Raw genomic sequence first — 16,628 nt, 5'->3', positions numbered from 1 at the left:
GGAAAATGTTTAGTGTTTACTATGAAGTTTCTGCCATCTTTGTATGGTCTGAGCTACAGAAATGGGCATGATGGGAAAGAGAGAAGCAATTTTAGGAAGACCTGATGCTTGGATTCTGGACCCTGAAAGATGTCTGTATTATGAATATTACTTGCTATACTCAGGCTCCAAAATGTTATAAACATAGACTTAAAAATGTTGCAACTTGCATGGAAGCCCTAGGCTACACAGCATGTGCTAATTAAAAACTATATAATGGAGATGGAAATTTAGAGAACCATCCATGGAAGGAGAAAAAACAAATTTTGAGACTAAGGGAAAAGGTTTTGATATATTTACATCTTGATATCTAATGCTGAGGAACAAGGGAGGAAGGAAGTGTGCCCACAGCTATATTTTGCACAAAATCCTCAGCCCAAAACCCTCTTGGGGAGGGGGAAAGTAATGAGGAGATTAGGCAGGCAAAAAACAGCCCTTAAGAGGAGAGAAGAATGCTCTTAAGACCTTAAGAGAAGAGTTCAGAGCTTTTGATTCTTTGTCCTTCACAGTTAATCCAAGAGCAATAAGATACAGTTTCAGACTGAGATTGCTGATGAAAGAACAGGTTTTCTCAGTCCAGCCATTTTTGTTCTTACATGCAGAGAACAAATGACCAAAGAAGACAGAAGTAGGGTAGTGCTGCTGCTTGCATGCATCCCAGCTACAATATTGGAATGCAAGATGGCTCTGGAAGGGGCAGGGTGTAAGGAATGTACATGGGATTATTGCTGTGCCTCCTATTTCACTGAAGCTTCCTTCCCCTTCGGTAGTAAAAACTGGGGCGTTAGATCAGCTGAAAAAGAATTTGAGTGTCAAATAGGAGCAGTTGTTTATATTTGTCAAAGAATCTGTGTGCAATTTGGCTTATTCCCCAGGTGTGTTTCACTTTTGTGACTCCCAGGAGCTGTTTGAGCACCAGATTCCAGAGACTAGGTTGACAGTTGGAGACTGAATGGATTGAATGGAAATCCAGAACAGTGGAGCTTTCATTCCTGAAGTGAATATAACCCAGAGCCCTTAACGAGTGCCATGCACTCTCAACTGTGGATTTACCCTTAATGGTACCCTTCTGTACACGTTTTAATCCTTCTATCTTAGATAAGGAGTAGCAAAATCTTTGGCAGCACAAAAGAGAATGAATTTTAGGCATGACTGTAAGGCAGGAGTGTCCTTGCTCTACAGATGTAATTTTCAGGTAAAACTGTCTCTGAGAAGTAACTGTTTTTCACTAACTGAAAAATTTGAACTGTTTTGAAATATGCAACCTATAATGTGTGGATTGCAACATTTCTGTGAATTAACAAAGACTGGTATAGCTCAGATAATCTGATGTAAGGGATGGTTTCACAATTTACTTTTTTGTATTTGTTGTTCAACTTTCATTTGAAAAATGAGGGGAAATAATTATTTTTGGGAATCATTGAAACAAGGTAACCTTTGGTAACTCTCATGATCTGAAACTAGCATCCTGTCTTGATGAAGGATGTGAGATAAAATACCTACTATCTCTTGTAGATGGTTCCTGAGTTAGCCTGATTCCCTTTTGTGGACTTCAGCAAGCCTGATCTTTTAGGGGTTGAGGCATTTCTTTGGTTGGTATTCTTTGTAAGGCAATACAGGAAGCAAAAGCTGAGGCTCTGTGCTTTTTACCTTGGCTTTTGCCAAGTTTAGCTTTTTAAAATGTTAAAGAAATTCTAGGGAAAAAAATATCCCAAAATGACATGTCATAGTCTTAAAAACCTTGCATCTTAGTTAATAGAGTTTTCTGACTCTTTTCCATGAAGCAATGTGATTTCAGCACAGTGATTATTTCAGGAGTCCAAAATCAAGGTAGTACCAATGCTGTGTTGTCTGCCTGTACTGAATACTGAGTCTGGTAAGGTCCAGTTCTTGGGAAGGCGTGACCTAAAATTCTGGAGTCAGCTTGGCTTTACAGAAAGAAGAGTTGTGAAATAATTCAATGTAAATGGCAGAACTTAAAGTGAGGAATTAGTTATCCAATCCAGTGACTCATTTCACTAGCTAGGGACAGGGTTACTCACATATGAAAAGGAATCAGAGGCAGTTCAAACTTCCCTGTAAGTAACAGAATTATTTGGAAAGGCCTCCTCCCAAACTTCCTTTTAAATTACACTATCCACTTAAAACAGTATGCCTAACTAATTGTATTAAATTGGTGTTAAAGACTGCTGAACTTTAGGTTGATAAACTTTTCTGACTTGCTCAGGTTGATTAGCAGTTGCAGAAGAATTCCTTACCATTAGACTTTTTGTTGTGGAATTGAGCAGCAGAAATTATCCTTGCATTTGGATTGATGGATTTGAGTAGCGTGCTGAAGTGGGTTGGTCCATAATGTCTCAGTAGAAAAAGATGTTGGTGACTTAGTAGAGATGACTTGAGTCAGTGTTGATTAGTTGTCATTAATGGCAGAACTGGAATCAGGAATTTCATTATTTCCAGTGTTGTGTGTGTGTTTGAGTCTTGACCTGTCATTTTTTAGTGTTCTAGTTTTCTTTATAAAGGCAAATAATTTCTGATTAGATCAATTACTTGTAATTTCCAATGAGGTTTCTAATGACTGTTGTCCCAATAAGCCCAGCTGTTGTTTTGTTTGATACAGTTCTCCATTCTGCCATGTATTTGTTTCTAGGTGCATGCATTTACATCCTGAAATATGAAATGAGCTTTGATTGAGTTGGCCCAGCTAACAAACCTAGCGCGTGTTGCTGTTTGAGATTGCTCTTTTCTAATTCATCTTTCCCCAGATTTTGGGTTGTCTTTAAATCTTGTAACTTCTGATGTCTGCTTCTAGATTATTCCATAAAATTATTAATAGTAAGTAGTTCTTGGAGTTTTTCAGTAGTAGTATCTGTGTGGTGATTTGCTGGTTGTGGGATTTTTCCTTAAGTAGCTACTTCTGGAGCTCTGTTCAGCTGCTAGTTGTTTACCTGCAAAATGCACTGTGTTACACAATTCTCTTTTTCTTCATCTCAGTACCAGATGTTACTAAGTCAAAAACTTCCAAAGTTTCTATCTGGTCAATTTCAATTTTTCAAAGAATGATGTAGGGTTTGGTTTAGATCTCATTTGTAAGCTTGTAGAAAGCAGTTTTATCCTAGTTTTACCCGAAACTGAAGCAAAGAATAACACATGAAGGGAAAAAAGTACAGTGAAGAGAAAGCTGATTATTGTACTACTGATTAATTTCCATCTGGGTCATTCTCTCCTACAATACTACATAAATACTATTTCATTGTAATTGATCTAGTTTCACCTCTAGGATGCAGTTTCTGTAATTGCATTTAGACTAATTGTTAGGTTTTGTATGTTTTCCAAAGATGAAATTCCATATGCTTTGTTTTTTTCCTTAAGACTGTTCTTCATACATGTTTCACCTTATAGCCTTCTGTTCCTTTTATATTAAGAATATTGTGTTACTCATGATAAAATTTACCTGTCATCATGTAAAAGATGCCAAGTGACTCTGATCATAATAAAAATTTCAATTCCATTCCCCCAGGCAGAGTATGAGGTATCTTCAGACGAAAAGCGCATTGACTGTGGCCTCAAAGTTTTAGAGACATACTTCACTAATGGGGTAAATATATTGCAAAAATTTCCTCATGCACTTTGTAAGTGTCAAATAAATAGAAAGATATGAGTGGTTGCATTGTTTTTAGTAAATTGACTTTCAAACTTCATTGATCCCATTTTTGTCTTTCTGAGAGGTGTGCTGCCTGCTAAAATTCTGCTCAATCAACTTGAGCAGAAACCTTGACTGATCTCTGCTTTTATATAACTACTACAATTACAATTTATTCTCCATTTAACACCTACAGAAAACTTGAAAACAAATTAACTCAGGGTATTATAGTCTGAAGTTTTTTAGACTCCTGTATGGCATTGGTTAGTTTCCTGTAAATTTTCAGAATTGCTCCAGATTTTCACAAAGTGAAATGCTGTTTTCTTCTGAAGCATTCTGTTGCTTTCAGTTTTCCATGGTAATCATTAATAGCTGATTTTTTACATTTATCAAGTGTCTTTTTTTTGGTATCCAGTGGAACTTTTATGTGGGTATATAATTAGATATTTGCTTTTTATGAATAGATGCTCCTTCTCTTGCTTTGGTCATCACATACAAAAGGCCTTGAAGATGCCTTAAAAGCAGATAGAATCTAAATTTGCACTTCTTTTTTAAATTTTTTTTTGGGACTGCCATAATTCACATACATTTTACAAAAAAACCCAGATTTCTTTGATCTGATTTGAAACAGTTTCCCAGCCTGTGTTTGTGCTTCTTTCTCCTTCTTTCCATCCTGCCAAGCCAAAGAGATGACTTGCTTTTTTGGTGGTAGACTTATGGAAAGAAAAAGAAATTTGACTTATTGCCAAGTTTATTCCCCCAGATACTGAAATAGTAAATAACTGAAATAACTTTCAGTGCATTGTTCTGTAACAGGAAAGAAATAAAAATCTTGCTCAAATACGACTTTCTTGATTTTCTCTTTAGTCAAACCGTTCCTTTCCTTTAGCTGTATTAAAATTTTTAATTTATCTTTGAATACAAAACTGAGTTTTTCTATTGATTTTCATGCTTTCGGTGTTGCTTTCCTTTCTTTTTATTATGTTAAGTCTGCAGCACACTTGCCAGAAATACCTCAGGAAACAGTAAATGAATGTAAGTCAAGACTGGAAAAGAACCCCTCTAAGGATCTTTTCATGGACTGTACTAGGTAAGTTAAAAATGCCTAGTGCTAAGTTTGAGAATTACAAGAGAAATTTGTGTGTTTCTAAGGAAAGTGAAATATGAAGTTGTTATACCCAGAAGTACTGAGTCCCTGAAGTGAGTACAGTAAGCAACTTGGAACAGATTTATTAGAGGACTAGGTTTCCTTCAGATGTGATTTAGATGTTTGACTTTTGCAGAGCTTTTTCTTTAATGCTGCTTTTGCATAAAATCACACTGTTGTCTGACACCAAGAATTCTGTAAGATAAATGGTATTTTTCTTTACTGTGTTCTTACTTTTTGAGAGACTCTCTTCCATTATGAAGGTACTCAGAAAAATATGAATTTATAAGTTGAAGCTTGAAAGGTTTCTGAACAGCTTTAGACATTTAAGGTTCTTGAAAACAGGTTTAACTGAGGCCAGCACTTATGTGCCATTAAGATGGCTGATTAGAGGATCACTTGTGATAGTTAACACAAAACACTACAACTTGGTTTTGTCTGCAGTCATGAAGTGATATTTCACACAGTAGTAGCAGGGGAAGCTTGTCTTGGAGGGATGGTACATGTTTATGAGTGTTACATGTCTTTCTAAAGCCTTTATGTTTCTAATATTTCTGGTTCTTCAAGGCATGCTTGATCATGTCTGAAGGATGACTACAGGTTTTGTCACTGCTTGGGTCATCTCCCTGGCAACAGAAATAAGCATGCTTTGTAACAAGCTGAGATTATAAGATTGAAAGGGCTGTGTGAGAACACCTCATAAAACACGTCTCAAATGGAGTGTCTCATGTAGATCATCCCCTTTCCCCTGTCCAATAAATACCTGACTACAGTTTGAATGACTTGTTTCCCTCCCCACCTCCATCTTGGTGTGTTTCTTTTAAGGTACTTGGTGCTCAAGGTTTGGATATGGCATTTAGTACTTCAATTTCAAATCCTAGAAAAAAAAAAAAATTACCAGTCTCCAAAGAATGCATGGAACCTTGTAGATGCTTACAGAGTTCATATTTGCAGGGTCATCCATGCATAAAAAGCTGCTGAGAAGCTGATGTTTAAATGAGTTTGAAGACAATAAAAATGCAGAGGTTAAAATGTCTAATTCCTATAAGTAGCAGTAGTTTGGCCTTCACAAAGGCCAAGTGTTTTGATAGGAACAGTTTTCTGTAACAAACACTTTGTGAGATATTTAGGTTAAAACCATTGTAGAGCACACTGGTGATCTTTTTCTGCCTACATCTTCATTGATATGTTTAAATCTATGTCTGTAGATTGATAGCACATCCTGCTTCAACAGCCTTTTTCAGAATAAGATGGGTTTTATTTTTCTGTTTATTTTCCTGCTAGAATTGTCCATGAATACCTAAGCAAAAGACCTTTTGAAGCTTACCAGGAGAGTGTGTATTTTTCCCGTTTCTTACAGTGGAAATGGCTGGAAAAGTAAGTTTATTTATAATGTTTGCACTGTAATTTAGCTTTGCTTTGTGGCAAATTTTGATTATTATGCTGGAAATGCTATAGAGCTGAATGCTAAATGAGAGGGATTGTCTAAGAAATTATGATCTGAAAGACAAGATGTAAAGGATGATGTTGATGGACAGCAGGAGAACTAATACGCCAGTGGAACTGTCTGTAGCCTTTAAGTAGTAAATCTTAAGTCTTTAAGTGTATTGGGTAAATGCAAATTCAGAAATATTTGGCTGTCAAGTGTGCAGTGGAATACCAATCTTTCTTGGAAATATGATCATCCTTTAGTTTCAAACTTGGTCTAATTAGTGGTTAATAAACAGATTAATCTAGTATTATAACCCACTGGGTAATTGGATAAGTACTAGGTTTTTTTGGGTGGTACAGATACAGATCTAATTAATTACAAGATAGCAAGATTTATATATGATATATGTATCAGAATCTAGTACATTCAAATCAATGCTAGGTGAGTGTCCACACTCTTTCAGAAGGCTGAAATTGTTACAAATTGATTCAAATTCAGCCCCCTGGGTATCGTGATCACACATTCAAACGTTAAGGTGCTTGAGCACTGATTTTTTTGTAAATTCCAGTTATCCTGAATTGGTTGCAAAAGCCAGCAAGAAAACTAGGGAAGTTACTCACATTTTCTACTAAATGAACCTCCACTGTTGTCCTGAGAGCAAAGCTGTCTTTAAATGAGCGAGTGCTCATTTAAAGCAAGCACAGGAAAATCCACTACCTTCTAATAGCCCTGCTGTGACACATTTTGGAGAGTTTTAGCATAGAGGGATCAACAGCTCTACTGCCTCCAGTTATCTGTTCCTCCTCTTCTGCATCAATGCCCTAACAATTTGCCTCTTGAACTGCTCTTGCATACCACAACTCTTTGTGAAAAGACAAAGTGGAAATGGTTTACCTTTTAAATGCCACATTGTAAGCATGATCCCACTGAAATGCAGTCTGCACGTCAGCAAAGGGAGGCAGCAGGAGGTGATAATGGCCCGTGCTGAGAGCAGGAAAGGCTCTGAGGGCAGCAAAGGGCCGACCTGACCAGCTTTTCTTTATTGGCAGTGCCTGGTGACCAGATGAGGGAGCCCACGTTTCTTAGCAGGGCACCCCTTTCATTTGAAATTCAATTTATTATATACTTCTACATGAGGTTAAGGCAACATTTGTTCAGAAATATGTCAGAACAGAAAGGAGAAAATGAAGACAGACCTCTCGGGGTGGGGAGGGATTACTAACATTTGTAATTCCTGTTGCAGTAATTGTTTCTTTCTGTTCATCAGGCAGCCAGTAACCAAACACACGTTTAGGCATTACCGAGTACTAGGCAAAGGTGGATTTGGAGAGGTGAGTACAGAAGTGTCTTTCTGCAAGGCAGTTCTTAAGGAATCAAAAGAAAAAAGGGAGTCTGTTTAACTCTTGTCTCGATTAACCTACATTTGACACATCACCTTGGCAAGCTGTTGTCAATACAAACTGTTTTAACGTGTCAAAGCACTGCAGGTCATGCACAAAGCTGCAGAAAACTTGTAGTGACTGAAAACAGTCGCTTCTATTTAGAAATTTCATTTGGAAATGAGAATTTAGTTGCAATTTGCTAATTATGTAGAATATCCATGAACCTAATTTAAAATCTATAGATTTTAATAATTCTGTTTCTAATTTATTGAACTGCCTCTGTACGTATTTTAACCAGAATCCTCTATGGAAAGAGAAGGTGTGCTACTAAACTACCGTTATGTATCTCCTGTTTGATTGTGATGTGAATATTTGTCCTTAACACATACTAGGACACTTAGCACTGTTACTGTAGTCTCTTGTTTCACTAACACAGGAGACACAGTTTTGCTAAACTATTCAACCCCAGAAGAAATGTATTTGCCTCTGTCTAATCACTTTTTCTACTTCTGTTACAGTTTTTGTGAACCTTTAAAGTTGTTTCATGAGCAAAGGCTCTGTATTGATACTTACAGACTGTAATTTTCTGACAGCATTAAAGAGTTTGAAAAGAAAATTAAGTTTAATCTTCTTTAAAATAAAAATTCTAAAAAGCCTCAAGCATCTCTGACGCACTATCCTTCTTTTTGTAGGTGTGTGCCTGTCAAGTACGGGCAACAGGAAAAATGTATGCTTGCAAAAAGCTAGAAAAAAAGAGAATAAAGAAGAGGAAAGGAGAATCAATGGCTCTAAATGAAAAAAGGATTCTAGAAAAAGTGAATAGTAGGTTTGTAGTAAGTATCTACTTTGAATCTATTTTCAGAAATTTATCTTGTTTCGTTTACTTCGTTTTGGTCTCTTCCAGGAGCTTGTGGGCACAAAACTCTTTTTAAAATTGATTTAGAGAGCTCTTGGGAGAAGTGAATGATATAATAATAAATACATTTTGTGTGTGATTGGGAATAGTTCTGTGCACAGGGATTATTTTTGGTCCACTTGCTTTATTTCTGACAGCCAGAACATCAGGCAGTGTTTCAGCATGCTGATGCCACTGAATCTTTGTCCTCTGCTTAATAGTTGAGTTTTTATATCCTGAGGTATTTTCATAACATTTGTTACTCCATTGCTGATATATTTTAAGATAAACATGACACTTTAATAGTGTATTGATTCAGGTTATATTGATTTGCTGTGTACCAAGGCTTAAAGCTGTATCTTGGATGCGAAACAATTAATTTTTAATGGAACTTCCATGTAATGGAAATCTTAGTTTTAATACCTAAACATGATGCTATTATGTAAATTATGGTCTGTTAGTAGCTCTAATTATTAAGCAGTGAAAGAAGTTATAATGTTCAAAGATACACCATGTAAAACTTTCCCCAGGTAATGTTTACTTTTTAATTCAAATGTCATTTAAATGTTAATTTCAAATATGTTGCTTTGGTTTGAAATCCATTTACTTATAAATTTTGTATTGATGTTCAGAGAATTTTAAAGCACCTGTTTTAGAGGATAGTGAAAGTTATTTATAAATATATGTGTATAAAATATATATGTATGTATTTTCTGGTAAGTTTTATGTATTAAAAAACCACTGTAGAATATTGCCAGCTACAAGAAAAATTAAGAAATTGCTGGCCAGACACATTAATATTTTAAACTATCATAAATTATGGTTTTGTATAAATATGCTAATGTTATTTTTGCACTGAATCTGGAGAGTACCTGAATTTATCCATAAATTACTAAAACAGTGAAACTTCTGTTTTTGAGTAACATTTTTTTCAGCATTTGTAAACACTGTAAATCAGTAATTGATCCAAGTTGAATTTGAAAGTGCTTTATAAAATTGAGCATAAGTTATTTTTGTCTTGCTATCCAATGGTGTTTTTTTATGCAGCAGAGAGGATCTAGGTCTAGCATTTGCAGTAATACTGGTTTTGAGGTGGGCAGATAACTTGTCATGCCTCTGTCACAAGTACAGTCTTGAATAGCTGGACACATCAGTTAAAACCACCAAATGGGAATCTACACCTTGAGTAGCTGCTTTCTGTATGTCTTTAGTTTTATTATTTAGTATTGTATTTGCACTTCTGAATGAAGAGTTTGAGCTATTACTGAATTAAAACAATTATTTACTTGTACTGCATTTAAAATACATTTTTTGAGTAAAAGAAAAAAAAACCCTACTGGTTTTTTTTACCTAGCTAGTTTAGCTAATGTAAGCTAAGTATATGTTTGAATTCCATTGCTCCTAGTACAAGTTAGGTAATTTTGAAGATTGTACCAGATGATCATCTGCATCGCATAACTATTTCTATTAAAAATCAATTTGTAACTTAAGCAGTTAAATTTTGTAGTATATTACATTGTGTTAAATGGGGAGGGTTTTTTTTTTTTAATTCACAAGTCTACTTTAAAACTTTAAACGCATTTTAAAAACTTTTACCTAAAACCTGAAAAAATAGTGGTGCTTTGTTCTTGCCTATCAGCACCATATTTCAAGTACAGTGAGAAGAAAGATTTATACTGAGTCTGTACTGTCAGGAAGTTCTAAATGAGGGAAATGTGCAGTTACCTGAGGGGGAGGCAGGGGTAGGAATAGAAACTGCACATTTGATTTAAAATAATTTGAGTCCCTCTAGGGCAGTTTTGAGTCTCGTAGTTCAGGAAGATGGTTTGGCAGTGCATAACTCCTGAGATAGTAATAAGATAAGGAATATGCTCATGCTGTCTGGACAAAGAGTAATACAGGTAACATGCAGCTGAGGGGCATCATCAATAACTCTATTTTCTGGGTATGTAAACAGATCTGTCACTGAGCTTTTGTGTTGTGTTTATGGTTTGTGTACATGGGAAAATTAGTCTGAATTCTTTTATGTCTTCCAGTACTCTGCAAGAGTGATTTTCCACTTGCGTGTTTTGTTCTTTTAGCTTTGAAAAAGGATTCATCAGTTGATTGCACTGGAAAAAAGATGTGTGAATTGTTTTGGGGTTTATGAATGATTAATGGTTGTGTTCTCACCCTGCCTGTTTTTAGGTTAGTTTATCCTATACATATGAGACAAAAGATGCCCTGTGTTTAGTATTAACCATAATGAATGGAGGGGATCTGAAGTTTCACATATATAACATGGGAAATCCTGGCTTTGATGAAGAAAGAGCTATTTTCTATGCTGCAGAACTGTGCTGTGGTCTGGAGGATTTGCAAAGGGAGAGAATTGTTTACAGGTGAGTGTCATCTACAGTTACTTGTACCTTTCCAAGTCTCTTCAGCATTGAACATATTAATTGTTTCCTACTAAAACAAGTTTGTATTTTAATTTTGTAGGAAAAGAATAAAAAATAATTGTTTAGTTGTCCTTTTCATGGCATATCCCAAGGAATATATCTCTTATGTCTTCTTGCTTTTGATTTAGGTCTTGATGCTTGATATATTTTAAAGTTGATTCAAGGTTTGTTTGTAAAATGAAACTGAACTATGATTTACAAAGCAAATTAATTTATAATTTTAATACATAAATTTTAGGAGGATGGCATTGTATTCCTGCTCACTCTAAAGTAGTTCACAGAGGGCTCTAGAAGTCCCTGGCTGCATTGCATGTTACATTCACAAGGGTAGCAGGATACTCATAGCCCATGTGAAAAGCTCCTTCTTCTGTTTTAATTTCAGATTCCTCCAATAAAATTATTATTGCCTTTGAATTAATGAAACTGTCAGAAGCTTTATGCATTGCAATTGAGATTGTATTATTTAAATGCTCTGTTTTGTCTCTGTACATCCATCATTTAACCCCTGGTATGCATTAATGTTAGAGAACGAGCAAAACAAACTTAGTGGTGGACCAAGAATGCTTTCTTTATGCTTCTGCTGTGTAACACCAAGTATCACACACACAGACACACAGAGTGGGAAGTGGCACAACCAGAGTGAATCAGGCTTATGCTGGTGGTTGGAAAAAAAAAAAAACAAAAAAACAAACCCTAAACAAAACAAAAGACCCCAAACCATAGCTTTGTGTTTAGGCCCAACTTGTTAGCTGTTTGCCTACAAGACAACCTTCAAACACATGTCAAATATTAGTGTTCTTCAGTTTTTTAACTCTGATCTCTCCTGGTCTCTCTGCTATTGCAATCTTATATTTAATGTTCATTTATTAACATTGGGTATTTTCGAGACTTAAAACCATGGGAAGCAAAGAATCTTTTATGATTTTTGTATACAGTTAATCTCACAAGATAATGAAACTTTACCATGATTACACATATTATAGAACAATTAAACAATATTTGGGGGGAAAAAACCCTGCTTAGATTTCCTGGTGAACAGTTTTCTCTCATTTAGAATGTCAACTCTAGAGTCATTCTTCCTAATTTTTTTTCTTTTATGTTATTCAGACTCTTCTTGTCACAACTGTATATGTGTGTGTGTGTATATATATATATATTTTAAGAATCTATTCCAGTAACTGATTCTTTAGCAACTACTGGGTTTTATTTCTGGCTTATGTTTATGGTGGACAAAATCTAAGAGGCCATCTCAGTCCACATGCTTACTGATGCATACCACAAATACACATATATATTAAATAAAAATAAAAAATTAACAATATATACCTAACTATAGTGCACTGTTATAAATAATAGTGTACATTAAACATTTTATACAAATTTTCATGTCTATATATATATGTATATCCTCAAGAGAATGTGCTAGGGCATAAATCCTAGAACAACTTTTGATTCAGCTTCAATGACTCCCCAAATTTTCCTTGAGCAGAGAAAAATTCAAACATTCCATTCAATATTTATTTTGTTCTCAAAGTAAAAATGCACAAGATGCAAATGGCAATGCTGAATTTATTGCCCTTTTAGTACTTCCTGAGTTTTGCTATCATTTAATAGTTAAAACATGTTGTTTGTGGAACTTTGATTTTTAGAGAAAAGTAATAGGAAACTTCTAGAAAGTTATTGCAAAGAATCTTAACTAGGTGAAGTGTCTAGGAAGCTTTAGAAGTTGCATGTCCAAGTTAAAGAAATTGAGTTTAAATGAATGCTATTAAGCCTGTGATTATTACTCTTTGTTGATATTCTGGTGCCCTGGGGAGAAATAAAGCAAGGGGTCAGCATCAAACTGCAGCAAACACTTGTGTTTTACCACTGGGGAGTTGTAAAGCTGATACTCCTCAGGAGAAATGTTTTTCACTTATGAGCACAAATTTTGGTGTAAATTCTGGTTCTTTATATCAGGTTTTTAGTGTTGTGTTGCCTTTGTTAATGTAAATCAAATAGTTATGTTAATGGAAATTAAAGAGGATTAAAGAGTTCAGGGAAAGTGGATCTAGAGTTCTCTGGTTAAACTATTCATATTATAGGCCATCAACTTCACAGCTTTTTCTTGTTTATAGGTGGAACTGCAAAAAATTGCTTCAGTCAGAACTAAAAAGTCTTCTGTTGAATCTGTTGCACTTGAGGGCTAATAGCTTTGTCTTTGTTTAATTCACATTTCTGTTGTTTAATTTGTAGAGACTTGAAACCTGAGAACATACTTCTTGATGACTGTGGTAAGTAAAAATTATAATTAATTTTAAAATCAGGAATTATACTTCTAATACCAAGCCAGAAATGTAAGGGATTTCTTCATGATAAAAGAGACCTAATTGATGAATCTTAATTTAGCAAAGAAAATACTGCCTTGCTTTTTAGAAAGCAGGGAAAAACTTTGGGGGTCAACCATGATTATATTAAGGGTCAATTTTCTACCTTCAAATAGGTCCATTTTCCCCCTCCTCTTGATTTAAGATCACTAAAATTTACATGGATTTCTTTTGTGTGTCTTTTCTTCACCTGTGGAAACATGATTTGTTAGATGTTGGGGGACAGAATTTTACTCAGTAAACCAGAATGTTTAGGCGGTAAGAAGAAATCTGAAGTATTTCTGTGTTAGCATTTCAATTAAAAGAGGTCTGATGGTCCCTGATGCATATGTGGCTGGAAGGAATCAAGGAAGTACAAACAATATGAAGAAATGTTTGTAGTCTTTTGTTTGTCAAAAGCCAAATTAATTCTCTTTAATGACTTTGTATGCAAGTCATTACCAGAATCTTTTGAATTCACTGTGGAACATGTGCAGGATTTATCTTCTAAGCTGTGGAGGAATATTACAAGTTTGTTCTTGTAACTGCTGAGCATTTTAGTTGAGGAAAGACTGGTTTTGAAGTCATTAGCATAGTATTTATTTTTAAAGTCAGCATGTTCTGACTGATAAATTTCAAAAAAGATGATGCTTGAGAGAAGTCACTTTCCAAGAGCTAAAGCTTTGCTAGACATCAAATGCATTCTTTAATTTTTCTCTCCAGCAATGTCTTGGAAAAGCTGAAGGCTTCTTTGAGGAAAAATGTAGTTTTGCAGGACTGCACTAGAATGCTTCCTCTCTGCCAGGGATATTTTGATCTAGTTCCAGAGAGCACAGGAGACTAATTAGAAAATCGCTTCAGGAGCTCAGATCTTGCACTTAAAAGGGGGTTCATCAGATGTCAGGGAATGCAAGAGCATCTGAATGTATTTAAAATAGCATTTGCTGCTGCAGAGCATTACCTTATTTCCAAGCAGTATATAGAGTGGAACTTGACTTTCTCCTCTCTCTCTCTCCATCCCCTGATTATCTAACATATGTACATAAGAAATTAATAAAATAATATGCTGTTAACTAATATTGATTCTGTAGAGAGTGATGCAGTGTCCACTCTTGGAGGCTTTCTAAATAAGTATTTAAAAAGCCTTGGACACCTTGGGCTGCCTGCTTGCTCAGAAGGTTTTACTAGAGACCTTCTGAAGTCCCTTCCACCCTGAATGATTCTGTGAGTCTGTGGTGTTTCTGTAAACAACACTATCCCTGTCCCTATAACCAGTATTAGTAATAAGTGTGGGTTTTGCTCTTTTTTTTTTTTTTGGCAACGAATCTTTCTATAAAATTGTTTTAAAATTGGATTGAAAATGTGATTGTTCTTTCTTCTGTCTAGACTTTTACATTTGTATTAAGAAAGTACCTTGTGTGTTTTTACATTAAAATGTCAATACAATTCTTGCCTTGAAATGTCTTGAATGTGCTTGAAACAGTTCATGAGCCTATCCAACAAAGAATGGGAATATCCATGGGAATGTAGGGGAGAGTGGGGTGGATTTATTCCCATGGCCCTGCTTGGACTGGTTCCCCACTGAGCAGTGCATGCCAGACCAGTCTGTTGCCAGATGATTTCTGTGCTAGAGGTACAGCTCTAAAGGCCAAACGTGATAGGGGAAGGTCATCAGCTTGAGACATTTGGCTGATAAAGTGCAATAGAAGCTGTTATCCTCTTAGGAGTGATTCATGAGAAGAGGAAATCCCAGAACTGAGCTGACATGTTACCATATAAATAGTTCTGAGTAGGTTATTGACTGGGCTGCTCTTGGTTTGGGGTGGGAGTGGGGATAGCAATTCCAAGTACTCGTGTTTGGCATTATTGGGGGTACTTCATTACAGGAAAACAAGCTCTCTCAGTACAGGCTACAGTTTTCTCACATTTGGAATAAATTAAGTTAATTTTGAAGTTTTACTAAGAAGTCAGAAAGCTAAGTGCTTGTGGTGGGAATACAGAATGGAAAACCACAAGTGTCTGATGCATAGATGCAGAATCTGAAATGAGCATTTCTATTTGACCAAGAACAGCAGCCTATGCCAAAACTAGGAATTAAAGTGCTTAAGAGCAAATTATTTTTGTATGACCTTCAGGAAATCAGTTATATCTGTGCTTCTCTTTCTTCACATTTTTAAGGAGGAGCTGAACAAAACACTCTTTTCAAGTCAAGTTAAATAAACTAAGGGCTATATGAATGTTTTGATACTTTGCAGTGGGGTTTTTTATGAGATGTGCAATAGAAATTTTTTGTTTTAAAAGTCATAGTACTTCATTATTTTACTTCATTAATTAGCTGACTATGTATAATTTATTTTAACATCAATAGGACATATCAGGATTTCAGATCTTGGATTAGCTGTGCAGATTCCAGAAGGTGAAACTGTCCGAGGACGTGTTGGGACTGTTGGTTACATGGGTATGTAAACATTCTTTGCTGGTTACATTTTACCAGAAAATTTTCTTCTGTGAATATAAGAACTGTATTGGACCTAGATTAGTTACTAGACATGTTATGGGAAGAAGAAGGATTATAATATGCATTTGTAGATGTTACTTAATTATAAGCCTACTGATAAACTTGAAAACTTAACTGAAAATTCCAGCTTTAGGCAGAACTTCAAGAAAGCACCTAATTTTTTTTCTGAGATTCAAAGAGATTTATGATCACAGGTAAACAGAGAAATTACTATGACAATACATTTCTTTCCATGCTTTGAAACACTTCATTCTCAGGTGTTTTTTTCATTCTCTAAAGAATACTGGTTTTAAGCATTAAAGAAATTAAGTTTTTCTCTTGAATGTAAACAGAATTCTCACTGTAGAAATGAAAGTTTCTTCAAAGCACAGAGGAGTCACAAAAATGTGTCTGCACAGGGCCCAGAGAGAGACCTGAGAGTTTTTCCAATACACACAATTAGGCAATTTCAGGTGAAATGATGTGGGTGTGTGCTTGCTTTTGTTTTGTAGCTCCAGAAGTGCTCAAAAATGAGAAGTACACATTCAGTCCGGATTGGTGGGGTCTTGGCTGTTTGATTTATGAAATGATTGAAGGACAGTCTCCATTCAGGAAGCACAAGGAAAGAGTTAAACGGGATGAGATTGACCGGAGAGTAAAGGAAGACCAGGAAACATACTCAGACAAGTTTTCAGAGGAGGCAAAATCCATCTGCAGGATGGTGGGTGAAGAGACGTAGAGGTTTGAAAATTAAATTTCTAATCCTTTTAAAGAGACCAGCTACTTTATTTTAAAATCTTGAAAATTTTT

General features: G+C 35.5%; 1 protein-coding gene across 5 annotated transcripts in view; it reads left to right on the top strand.

Annotated features, from left to right (window-relative positions):
- The window catches only part of GRK4 (G protein-coupled receptor kinase 4), a 34,251-nt gene that overhangs the window by 12,139 nt on the left and 5,484 nt on the right, over nucleotides 1-16,628 (top strand). For 2 of the 5 annotated variants that reach the window (XR_010361554.1, XM_064418818.1), the window contains exons 4-12: nucleotides 3,560-3,637; nucleotides 4,672-4,772; nucleotides 6,114-6,206; nucleotides 7,529-7,592; nucleotides 8,336-8,476; nucleotides 10,726-10,916; nucleotides 13,212-13,249; nucleotides 15,690-15,779; nucleotides 16,331-16,539. Coding sequence is in view for 4 of the 5 variants with exons in the window: in XM_064418818.1 (XP_064274888.1) it covers nucleotides 3,560-3,637; nucleotides 4,672-4,772; nucleotides 6,114-6,206; nucleotides 7,529-7,592; nucleotides 8,336-8,476; nucleotides 10,726-10,916; nucleotides 13,212-13,249; nucleotides 15,690-15,779; nucleotides 16,331-16,539 (1,005 nt within the window). In the remaining variant the exon portion in view is untranslated. Of the gene's footprint in view, nucleotides 1-1,079; nucleotides 1,101-1,309; nucleotides 1,371-2,856; nucleotides 2,875-3,559; nucleotides 3,638-4,671; nucleotides 4,773-6,113; nucleotides 6,207-7,528; nucleotides 7,593-8,335; nucleotides 8,477-10,725; nucleotides 10,917-13,211; nucleotides 13,250-15,689; nucleotides 15,780-16,330; nucleotides 16,540-16,628 lie in introns of those variants that run through there. The other 3 variants (XM_064418819.1, XM_064418820.1, XM_064418821.1) reach the window with 3 other exon arrangements.

The sequence above is a fragment of the Passer domesticus genome, chromosome 4, assembly GCF_036417665.1.
Source record: "Passer domesticus isolate bPasDom1 chromosome 4, bPasDom1.hap1, whole genome shotgun sequence".
Taxonomy (NCBI): domain Eukaryota; kingdom Metazoa; phylum Chordata; class Aves; order Passeriformes; family Passeridae; genus Passer; species Passer domesticus.
Note: the sequence above shows the minus strand (reverse complement) of the source record. Positions and strands in the feature narration are given on the sequence as shown.